This window comes from Columba livia, chromosome 7, assembly GCF_036013475.1.
Source record: "Columba livia isolate bColLiv1 breed racing homer chromosome 7, bColLiv1.pat.W.v2, whole genome shotgun sequence".
NCBI classification, from domain to species: Eukaryota; Metazoa; Chordata; class Aves; order Columbiformes; family Columbidae; genus Columba; species Columba livia.
Window position 1 is genome coordinate 31,619,233 of NC_088608.1, and position 12,674 is coordinate 31,631,906.

Consider the following 12,674-nt stretch of genomic DNA (forward strand, 5'->3'; position numbering starts at 1 on the left):
AATAAAAGACATGCTCATATGTAATGATAAATACTTCTTAGAATTCTGTATCACCTCTAATAGTTAATTTTAAGAAAGCAAGAGATAAAGATCACAGAGATTAGCATATTAATGGATCCCAATCTGTATTTGCAAATCTGTTAATGGGTAATATTAAGCAGATAAGTGATGTTAATATGTGAAAAATATTAATGCTAAAATTTGCAGTTTAAACCTGGGAGTGCACAGGCAATACATTAAAAGGGACAAAATTCTGAATTTCACGGATTAAAGCATTAAGAATTTGCAGTGCGACTTTCAGGAATGAGAAAAATAAGAATTCTCAAACATACAAAGCAATCAGTGTCTTTAGGTCCGGAACAGCCTCCAGCACATTCCCGGTGGCAGCAGTCGCTGACATAGGGCCCGTAGCACCGTCCATCACACTGCTCGGCACACACCGTCTTGGTTACTTGGAGGAGGAAGGAAAAATTATCATGTCAGAAACAGAACTAAGGAGAGAGCTCTTCAGCTGCACACTGAGGAAGACAATAAATTGAACTGCATACTGAACAAAACCACAGGTTTTAAGGTAATTGCTTCAACAGTACTGGCCAATCATACCTTCCAGAATACCTCACAATACTCTCTTTAGGAAAACACGTGTTGCTCAAGGACTGCAGAGGAAAAACTTTTAAAGTGTTTGCTCTTACCTTTCAGAAATTCAGGTGGAATATTATTTTCAGCTTATTAGTTTTTGTAAACGGTTGATGGAAGGATATGGGGAAAGAAAAACCAACCAAACAAAAACTAAAACACACATATAAAAAACCACAACCTACAAAATAACAGAGGAGCCCACCGGTTCTTTGTGAATTTTCCCTCCACAAAGAACAGCAACAATCTCAGAGCCAAATGCTGTTCTCGACGGTAATCAATTTGAGAAATAGGAAAGGAGATAATAGAACAGAATACAACCTGCAGATTGGAACACATTTGGAAACACCAGTTACCTTTTCTAAATAACACAATCCAGTCTTCATTCTCAGGGGAACAACTATATTCTACCAACTGGAAAGCACGATGGTTTAAGTGGTACCACACTACTGTACCTCAGGGCTTAGTCTTGTGCAAAGAATGGTCAACAAGTGGAGCATCTTCTCACTCAGCTATAGCTTCTGTCTTTATTTCATGGAAAAATAAATTAATATTATCCACAGGACTGTACCAACCACTGCCTAGAGAATGCCAGGAAGCTGTGCTGTCAGCTGTCTTTTGATAAAAACAGGGTTGTCGCACTTCTGTAATTAACCTTTACCATTTATTTTGTTAAAAACATCTAATTAATTCTCTATGGAAAACACTTTTCAAGAAGACACAGAATGCAAAATTCCACACAACTTGCTGCTCAGTTCTACTATTTATTATATCAGTAACTCCTTTATAAGTACTTTCCAATCCAAATTCCCTCCACAACTTTCTGGAAATACTTAAGGTAATACCAGAGCTTCTTGATATACAAAGTATGTATTTAGTACATGAAAATATAAATAACCAATGAAGAATCATCGTTTACAATCTACGGAATAAAGCAATGCACTTTTAGAGTCATTCCATCTTGCTGATACCAGAGGCAAACCCCCAGACAGAAAACACTTTAGTGCTTTATGCAATCTGATTTAAGAAATGAGGGGAATTTCTGGAAATGCACTTGCTGTCAACACGGCTAGAGAAACAGATCAAAAGTATTTGTTTATTTAAGTAACAGTATTGATAAACACTAGGACAGAAATATAAAACAGTGTCATATGTTAAGCAAAACACTCATGTCTCAGTCTGCCACCACCACACCATCAGCTGAGAGTCTCATCTCATGAAAATTAATGAAGATCTCATTTAGGCAGTGATTGCATATTGTTTGTTGCCTGTTCTGAAACTGGTCCATAGCACCTTGATTTGCACCGGAGCAGACACTATTTGCTTCCACTTCCCAGGGGTGTGAAGCCCAGAGTCACTCTGACTTGAAGGAGGGCCCTGTTTACCAGAGGACCCCGCTGCTATCAGCCTAAAAAAGTGCAGCATATTTCCCTTATTTCCTTTTTTCTTTTTTCCTTTTTTTTTTTTTTTTTTTTAAATTGCACTACCAAGGAGCCATATTTCAGGTGGATACAATCAACACCGCTACAAACAGGAAAAGACGCCATGATACCACAACCCTGGCTGCTTGCTGGCAGAACGCTGCTAAAAAGCATTCCTCACCATTGCTCCACAGCAATTTAACATTTTGCTTAAACCTGGGAAGTTTTGGAGTAAAGCACTAATTGCAGACAATTGGTACAAACCACCTAATTAATCCAATTACAATGTATTTACCTCAGTGCCGGCTGCTGTTAGGAGCAGGTCAAGATGTCCGCCGTGACTATATAACCATTGCTTCCCTGTGGAGGAGGCATCCTGCCTTTTAAAAGGGCAAAGAGGGCAAGGCCCAGCAGCATGTCCCAGAGCATGGGCTGCAAGAGGTACTGGGAATCCATCCCAGCCCTGAGGAGGGGAATCCGCTGCTTGGAGGGAGCGGGGCCCTGCTGCAGCATTACCCACTGAGCTGCAGGTAACAGCGCTTCCCCAGGCCAGGCAGTTTAAACAGCGCTGCGCAACCAGCTCCAACAACAGCAACACATCTGAGAAAATTACTGACTAAATTATTTACTCTCTGCTAGAGCCCCACCATAAGGCTTGTCCTTTTTTTTTTTTTTTAAAAAAATACTAACTTCTTAAGAGACTATAAGAATTTATTCCAGAGTAAGTTTTCTTTTTTGAAAACAAACAAGTATTCCCCACACCAGGGCTGAGCTGGGCCCCCTTTTCAGCAAAATACTTAAACAGAGTGCCTCCAAAACACACTCTTCTTATGATTATGCACCAGCTTAATGAGGGCCTCTCCCATGCTGCTCAGGATACGGAACATTCTGAGTTTTCCTGAGGACTAGAAAATTATAAAGTGGTTTGCAAAATTTACAGTTACAGCAAAGGCTTGTCACTGTTCTGCCGTAATTGTTTATTTTACTGGGGAAGCAAACAATGCCAACAGAAACGCCAACCCTTCATTCTAGGAAAAGGCCACAACGTACTCTATTTATCTTCTGGTTCACTGCATGCAGTGTTTGCATTGCGACTGCCACTGAGAGGCCACTCACTGGAGGACCTGTCAGATGTCTTCAGTGGCATCACACAGCAAGACAGAAAAGAGATTATCAGGCTCTGCATGTTTTTAAGGACTCCTGTTGAAGACGGTTTGCAATGAAGGGTTTTCCCCAAAGCAAAACAAATACAAGACAATACTATGTATTGTTTGAAGTCGTGAAACCATCTGATTGTTCAAATTCCAATAAACATAATTCAACAGTTCCTGCAATCATTATCAGGAGGTAACCCTATAGAAAAGGTACATAGCTGCACGGGCTTAAAAGGTGGCAAACTTTTCCACATAACTTTCCACCAAATGCAATCAATTGATTTTCTAGTTGTGGCTCAAGACCTATCCAGAAGAGTGAATGTTGGTGGGTGGCTCCTAGAGGGGACACGTGGTTCGAGCTGGTGGACAAGGGTGATCAGGACCTCTCATGTCACGTCCTTCTTGCAGCTTGGAAACACACGTGAGATCCAGAAGTTCTGGGCTGGGACCCCAGAGGCATTTTAGGTGCCAGAAAATAATTTCTTCACCCAACATAACTGCAAAGAAAGCCTTCGCTAGTCACAGCTGAAACCCCAAGTTTCAAATCAGACTCTTGAGGGTCAGCACAACTTTCCATCCTGATGCCTATTGATCCTTTGTGGGATCCCAAGGAAGCTGAGGTTTGGCTGCACAGAAGTGTCACAGTTGGGGCCGGGACAGCAAAGGACAGTGGCAAACACCGTGTGTTGAGACAGGTTTCTGGGGAGCACAGAACACTGACTGCCAATGTCTACCAATATTTCACTGCAATATAGCAGAAAGCTATGTTGGGGATGGGGTGTAAAACACACTTCATATATGTGGGCAATTAATCAGCTTCTCTTATTGTTTCCCTTAATCTTTAATTATGTCAGGGCACTACAAATCTATGAAGGAAAAAATTAGAAGTAACTAAATCAATGAAAAAGTCTTATGAACATGCAAAGTTATTAGAGAACTACAAGGATTTTCATTAAAGATGCTGGCTCCAAGCAAAAATGCTGGGTTACCCTGATTGATCTGAGCTGCTGGTTCAGCTTTTTCTGTCTCTCCCACCAGGCTCCCGCTTGGCTTTTGCTGCTCTAATTGGGTCCTTACTGCATCGGCACCTTCTTCCCAGCAACATCAGCTCAGGCCAAACTCCTCTACACATACACAGTCATGGAGCATTTTACATCTGCTGAATGTTTATGTCTCGGGTTTGATTTAAAAGCCACTTGCCCTTTTTGCATTCCCTTAGTTGGGCCTATATTTTGATTTTTCTCTTTTGTTTCAATGACATTCCTCTAGAGCAAAGTGCATAATGTGTTGTTTTAATAATATAATACATTCAATTAGTAAAATTTTCAATTTCTTCTACTATGAAAAGTTAAAAAAAAAAAAAGTAAAAAATCAAACTCTTAGCAGAGACCAACAGCAAAAAGAGTAACAACTTAACCATAGATTTTCCAATTTGATTAGGAACTTCCAAAAGCATTTGTTCTTCTGGGTGTTTGTTTTGGTTTTCTTGGTTGGTGATTTTTTTTTTTTATTAAGTGGTTTACATTCTATTTAGTGGGTGCCCAATACTATTTGAAAAATAGATAATTTTAAAAAGTATTTCCACATAGGCTTTTCCTAACACTGAAACAAAAAATATCTCCTAGCATTTAAATGTTCAATATTAATATTTACCGATATTTTAATTGTAAAAGAAAAAATGGATTGTTAACTGCATAAGGCAGTACTCTACATCTTCTCTACCTCTTAAGAGAACAGCTTATTTTAAATTTCCTATTCATTGACTCCTTAAAGACGTAAATTTTCTTGTCACGTTTAGAGAGACATTAGGACAGAGTTAGATGCAGGTGGTGTTTCAGATAGGGTTAGAAGTACAGAGTAATGTTGCTGCAAGGCAACATAAGAAGCAGCTAGGTAGATGATATTCAAGCAAAAGAAAAACAAAAGGATTTTGATTTTTTGGTAATTTGAAATGAAAGACACGGATTAAGATCTTTCATTTTTTATCCTTTCCCAGGAAAATAATTTAAATCTTATCTTGGGAGGGGGGCTCATTAGAATTTTTCACTTCAGTGACTCAATAAAAAAAATGACATTATTAAAATGCAGATGTACCTCTGAGTTGTTTCTAGGAACAAAATAGTTCGACATGAGGATGTAGTCCTACTGAAGTGTTTTCCTACAGGCCTTTGAAAGACGTGCATCTCCAAGGTGACCAGGTTAAGGTACATACTATGTTTGTGACACCATTCATCCTATCTCCAGCTTGTATCTAAGAATAACATTTATGAGCCTGAAAGCCAGGCATGCTTTTTAAAGTCAGAAATGAAGGCAGGAAAAGCACAGCACCACTTGCATTTTTATGTTTGTAGTCTCATATTCTTGGCTTCAAACAGTTTGCAGAAAAACACATTTTGAGAAAGTGCAATGAAGAAATGCCCATTGCCAGCCTAATATTCAGTCTTTTTCTTAAATGCTGCTGTTTACCCAATGTGCATCAAGGTCAGGAGGCAAAGAGGAAATATACAATATAAAACTAACTCCTGTCCCCGACAATAAGAGGCTGCAGAGTGTGATCAAAGCTAAAAGGGCGTAGAGCAGCTATTTCAAATTAGAAATATGTGATCTGTGTATCTCCCTGGAACTTAGATGGCATATGTCTTTCCATAGTTTATTATTTTAAATGCACAGTTGTGCCTTAGCCTGTCCCCAGTGTTTGGATTCGAGAGGGCAGTCACTGTGCAGAGACAGCTGTCACTCCTGGAGCAAACCTGCCGTGCAGCTCTGCTAAGCTTCTGACTTCCTAGCACTGCAGATAAGTTTTTCTCTCTCTGGTATTAGTACATTAATCCCCCAAATCGGTTCACTTATCGGAGAGCAGTGCTTTGTAGAGGTTGAGACCGTGGGAGCAGATCCTGCCACATGGACTTCTGCAGCCACACCGCGTCCACTTGGACTTTCCAGCTTTAGATAAGGCCGGAGCCAAGGCCTGAGCCAGCGTCATATCGTCCTTATGTAAGCGCCAAGGTTTTACAGTATTCTCAGATAAACTAGCCACATAAGGCCTGAATAAGTCTTGTCAAGTTGGGATGAATTACCCAGGTTCTTACAGAGTTAGTAGTTTTAATATAGATAAACAGACCTCTCATTAGGACAGAGAAAGAGCAAGCATTAATTAATTCTAAGCTAGCCATGATATAAAATAATTTGGTCAGCTAGGGTTTAATTCCCTTTCCATTATCTACTTTAACACAAAACCTTGATGTAAGGGGGCTTCCTGAGCACTGACTTCCTTGGGGCTTTCATAAAGACTGCCAGCAAAGGAAGCAGATGTACTAGCTCAATTCACATAAAGAAGAATCTGCTTAGCATCACTGAACCTGATTTGTTATATAGATATTCCTACAACCTGTCCTAAAGCAGTTTTAATTACACCTGCAAATAAAGCTCAATACAAAACAGTAATATTCATGTAAGCACATGTGAACTTCAGTGGAGCTGTGACTGTCACCAGCTTTGCCAGCAACATCAGTTGCTGCTCCTGATGGAAAAGCATCGCCCGGCAGGGTGGCAGAGCCACTGCAGCTGCGCAGCTCTGTCATCTGTGCCCCTTGCTTTGCCACGGGTGGGAGGTCAGTTTGGATTTGCTGCTGTTCACGTCAAGCTGTCTGCCATTTCTAATTTCCTCTTATCTCTTGCTCCAAACAGTTAAAAAAGAAAAAAGGAAAAAATGTAATAATTAAAAAAAAGGACAGAGTTGCACGGTTCCTAATATTTCCAACAAAAGAGGCAGAAGACATCGGGCTATCACCAGTTCAGAGAGTTAGTCAGTGTGCTCGCTTGATAGTGGTTAATTTGCCACAATCCCTTCTTCCTATCTACAGCTCAGCCAAGGGAAGAAGCACAAGCTAGAGCAGCGCTCTCTTGGGGAGATATCAGCAACCATTTCATTTCCTGGGAAGAGTGACTCCAGTAAACACAAACCATTTCCACTCTCCTAAATTTCAGATAAAGGAAAGGAAAAGGATAGCTCTGTTCTCATAAGGAGGAGAAAAAGAAAAAACTTGTAGGAAAGACAGCTCTCAATTTTCTCATCTTTTCTATTTGCTAATGTTGTGACTGCACTTCTAGCTCTTTAGTGCCTCTCTGAAGGAGCTGAAAGCACATTAGGAAGAAACTCTCTCAATATAATCCTTTTAAATTCATTTTAATGCTACCTAAATTCAAAAGGACAGACGTTGTGAACAACCCTTCACTTACTACTTCCTTCACAGAAAAATAATTAAAAAATCATTCTCTCATTCAGTACAACTCAAATACATTCTGAGTTATTTAAAAGAGAACAATTCTGCAAGATAACCAATATTCCCAAGCTTCCACTGAAATTAACAGAGTATTTTGACATTAGGAACTTTGCAGTGTCAGGCTGTCATTAAAGATCTCCAAATCCACCTTGTAGTTTATTCCTGTAGCATTCATTTCAGCATGTTCCAAAATAACCATCAATATTCTCAGGAGCCATGTTCCATGTTGCCGCCAAGAAAATTCAAGTCAGCTTAAGTATTTTTAGAAAGCACAAAGGAGGAAAGAACAACGTTAATTCACATAGGTGGAAAAAGCCCAATCACCTGTCAGTAAAGGCATCCTGAAAAACCCTTGAGATAATTTAGAATTATACTGTAACCAGAATTTCTAGTATCCTTTCACAATTAAAAACAAACAAGCAAACAAAACATAGGATCCCTATTACATCGTTTTTCAGGCCTTTGTTGCCCACAGTGTTGCGCACTTACAGGTCTGGCAGTGATTCTCTGTGGGTCCCCAGCATCGGCCTGTGCAGGACTTGTGGCATCGACCACCTGCAGGACAGACAGATAGACAGAGATTAGAAATGTAGCTTACTTTCATTTCTTCAACATTCAGCCAGCAACTGCTGAGGAGGATGGTCCATCTTGCCTTTGGAGGGGTTTTATGCTTTACCAAGGTTGAAATAGTGCCTGCAAAAAAGGCCCAGACAAATAGCTAGAATTGATGTCCAACATATATCAAATACGGGTACTTATCAAAGTGCTTTATACCCTAAATACCTACCTGCTATGTACACTGACTGGGACATTTTAAAACAAAACAAAACAAAGAAGAACAAGCCTGGAGGACTGAGGAACGATTTCATCACTCAAGTGCTGTTACTATTGCTCTTTACATTTTAGGTAAGATCCACTTATTCCACAGACCCACAGGAGAAGGGATGGCTGTGCTGGAGAGGATTATCTATCTATCTATCTGTCTATCATCTATCTATCTCAACTGAACAATGAGGTGATATACTCAGTGCCTTTGATTAAAAGCCATCCCCACCCCCAAAACCTTGCATAGACTTCATGTCCACTATCATGGTGAAGGAAATGTGCCCTGTGCAACCACTTAACCCCAGTGACAGCAAAGCTCCCAGAACCTTTGCTTTCCTGACTGCTGCCTGTGGTTGTGCTTCTGAAGGAACCTTGTGTTCCTTCAGAACACAGAGGTGATGCTGTACATCAGGGGTGTCAAACTCATTTTCAGTGGAGGACACATCAACCTCATGGTTGCCTTCAAAGGACCGAATGTAATTTTAGGACTGTATAAATGTAACTACTCCTACGTCATCCTTCCACATGCTGACAGGTTTAGTCCCTCAAGAGAAAAGGAACTGTAAGTGCTTTCACTGTAAAATACAGATGAAGGTGAAAAGAGTTAGCAATGGCAGCCTTTATAAACTGTTATGAACTACCTAGTGGTTAGCAACTGGAACTCGCATGGAGTAAGAGGGAGTTCACATCTCCCGTTTCACAGCTAAATGCTGACCACTGTGCAGGGAAATGGAAAGCAGGCAGGACTGGCACGTTCTCCTCTGGCTGCATCTTATATGATTTGGCTAAACACTTGGACAGTCCTGACACAGTTGTGCCTGTGAGCGAACAGAGACCTCATTCCACAGTTCCCATCCAGAGGTGGCCAAAGCTCAGCCACGCTCCTGCTCTTAGTGCCTCTCCCTCCCAAATGCTGAATGCCCCCAGGGTGCGCCTGGCAATCCTGCCTTGCTGCAGCCCGAGCCCCAGGTGCTGAACCGCTGGGCCGGCAGTGCCCGAGGGGTGGGCAGCCAAGCCCTTTGCACCCAGCCTGACCCAAAGGGACAAACCGAGAAACCCAACAGCAGCATCGATAAAGAATATGGACAGTTCTTACTGCTGCTCTTTTGACTACAGGAACGTAACCTCATCTTTGATTAAACTTTTATTCATCACTGAACACTGCTGAGATTCTATTAAGCAAATTTCCCCTTTGAACCTGATCCAGAAGCTTGACTTTCAATCCTGTATTAACAGCAACTGCTGTTAACGCTGCTCCATTACACTAAATCAAATACTTCTCACACACCCTGATGGGACACAAAGTTGGATAAAACATAAAATGTCTCTCAACAAAGGCTGGATCACCCCAAAAGAAAACACTGCTCCTCTGGCAGAGGTGTGCTTATGCCTATGAGACATCATACAGCTGAAAAACCTACTGGGACAGTTGTGTAAAGTCAGACTTTCTCTCAGTGCTGTTTCAAAGCTCTTCCCCCAGCACTCACACAGCATTCATGGCTCTGCTGATGATGTGGGATGGTAATTACCACACTCTATGCCAACTGCCTTGTTAAAACTACGAGCTCCTTGCTTCATGCATATTCGTTTAAAGCAATTCCACTTGGGAAGCATTGTTGCTGACATCACCAACACATAATTTGCTGTCACATTCTGCCATCTGTTTATTTAGATCACAAATGTACTATAACTACATAATGCAAACTAATTCTGGCTGACAGGGAGGGGACTCCATCTGGCATGAATAATGCAACTTTAATCAGTAATAATGATTATTATGATTATTATTAAGAGACTATTGGAACCCTGTGCAGAAAGCAAATACATCCATATTGATTTATAAGAATGGAAGTTTAAAAAGAAGGTGGGGTAAACAGCAAATTAAAGGAAGAATTTTAACAGAGGAGACTCAGTTGTTGGATTTGGTACTTACCTAATTGAATAAAAATTATACCAAGGAAGTGCATTTTATAAACTGACTATCCCTGACCAATAGAAGAAGTGGGAAGGAGACAAGGTGCAATGACAACCCATGGGCAACAGACCCTCCTCTTGCAGGATCCTTCCTTGGTGATCAGACCTCATGCCTGCCTAGTTTAAGTGGTCTCAGGTTTAGGGAGAAAGCCAGAAGTCTTGCAGCTAGATGCAGTATAAAGCACTGCACAGATCACTTGTCACCACATATTCCTGAGGCAGAACAAGGCACCGGCTTGGCTGTTTCTTCCTCTTTCTGTCCCTGAATTCTACCAACTTCCAAAGGCAAGGGGCTTTCCACTGCAGTACGTGCTGTGAGACAACACAGAAGAAACTTCAAACACCCCTCCAAGTGATCTCTAACTAGAGAGGCCACCCACACTTCTGCAAAAGGTACACTTAAAATAAAAATCTTCATATTTGAAACTCCTGGGTGCTGAGCTGACCCTTGGTACACAACCAAAAACGTATTCAGCCAACTCCACTCCTCCTGGGAATAAAAACAACCCAGAATCTTCAAAAATCATTTAAAACTTTTTTTTTTTTCTTAACTTGCATGTCTGCTTCCTGGTACCTGACTTTGTTTGGCAGTGTCAGATGATCATTTGCATTTAAATAGAGAAATTTAACAATATAGCAAAAAACCCCCTACCAGTTTTCTTTTTTCTCACTGGGAACTCAAAGTATCTGCTTCATTGTTTTCACTTTTCTCAGCTGTAGAGACACAAGGAGCTGAGTTTGTGGGCAGCACACCTCTGAACTTCATTGTTACATGTGCTTTTGAAGGTCAAATATACCAAGAATTAAAAACAAAAACCCAAATTCCCTCCAAATAGTGTGTCTGTATTGGTTTGTTTAAAAAGAAAAATAACTTTCTTTGCTCTCAGTATGAACTGGTCCAGATTCTGCCCTCACTTAACTCAGTATTTCACCTGCTTTTCCTCACTGTAATAAGGACAGATTGCTACCCATTCAAGATCAGCTTTGTAAATCTATTGCAAAAATAGTCCCAGGGAAGTCAGCATAAGCAGCCAGAAGCATAAGCAGTATTCATGTGAGGGAAATGTCTCACGATTAGATCTATATGTTAGGCTTAAATCTATTGGCCCTGAGACTGATGAGGTCCTTGAAATAAATGCACTACTATTCACAGATCTTTCTGTATATGTTTCTTAAGATTTTTAGATTGTAGTGAGACAACAGATTTCAGAAAAAAAGTCAAACAATTCTTGGCATAAAAGAAATTAATCCTGTTATCCCTTGTTTCTCTAAAATATTCTAAGACTCTCCAAAATACAGTGCTAAGAGCTGAAGGAAAAAACTAATGAAGAAAGGGCAAACTATGAAACTGCAGAAGTGTTCTTCCTTTTGTTTTGATGCAGCAGAGTAAAGGCTTCAAACTCCTGCCTGTGATATCCTCCACTGGTTCTCGATGTCAAAAGGTGCTGAGTGTCCTAAAGTCCTGGTGGCAGTCAGTGCAACGTAGGAACGCCCAGCCACGGAGAAACAGCCCATCTCTAACAACTACTCAAATATAGTCTTATTGCTATCAAACAGTGATTCAAGAATTAGCTGGGATTTGCCCCTCTCTCCCCGCCCCCCCCCCCCAAAAAAAAAAACCCAACAACATTCTGCAGGCCTCTAACTTGCCCATTCACTTAATTCTTGCACATTAGTGAAGGCAAATAAGCAAAAAGTGTTGTTTTTTTCTTTTTCTTTTCTAAGTAAGATGTGGAGAGGAAGAACATGGAAAAGTCTCCTGTCTTATCACAGATGTGACACTAGAGTATGCTTCTGCTCTGGAGCAGTAGCATTGTTTTGCATACACGATGTAATTTTATTCATTTGATTGCAGAGGAGAAGGGAAGGAGTTAAAAGGAGATTTACATAACCTGAGTTTAGAAAGGACAGATTCACACTGGAACATGAGAATTAATTTTGCTTTGGCATATTCCATGCAGAAAACCAATGGCTCATCTCCTGGGCACATCTGCTTTTAGCCAAACAGATCTTCCTTATAGACTCTGGTGCAGAATTTCACTGCTGTAACTTCCAGGGTGGAGTTTTATTTGTGGGAGATGCTTCTGCTCTCCCAGCCAGGGAAAGTCACCAGCAGAAAATGCTTGCTCACAAGCTTGGGAAAGACCAAGGTTACTTCATCCTTGTGCTTTCCTGAGAATTGAGAAGGGCTTTCCTTTGGCTCCAGACTGACTTTATTATTTCAGGAACAGTAAAACCACAAAGGATTAAGTTACTGACAAGACAAGAAAAATGAAGTGCTCCTCTTAGCTCTAAGCTCCGTGTAGTACAGAGAAGAAACACTGCTGCTTCCCCATCAGCTGTGCCAGCTGCCTCAAGCAGACCTCTCTCAGTGGGAGAAG

At 40.8% G+C, this 12,674-nt stretch overlaps 1 protein-coding gene across 4 annotated transcripts in view; it reads right to left on the reverse strand.

Annotated features, from left to right (window-relative positions):
- Positions 1-12,674, reverse strand: part of ERBB4 (erb-b2 receptor tyrosine kinase 4) — a 626,958-nt gene that overhangs the window by 176,448 nt on the left and 437,836 nt on the right. For all 4 annotated transcript variants that reach the window (XM_065069063.1, XM_065069064.1, XM_065069066.1 and 1 more), the window contains exons 5-6: positions 7,984-8,049; positions 333-451 (exon numbers count right to left, since the gene is read on the reverse strand). In XM_065069063.1, the coding sequence (XP_064925135.1) occupies positions 333-451; positions 7,984-8,049 (185 nt within the window). The remainder of the gene's footprint in view (positions 1-332; positions 452-7,983; positions 8,050-12,674) is intronic.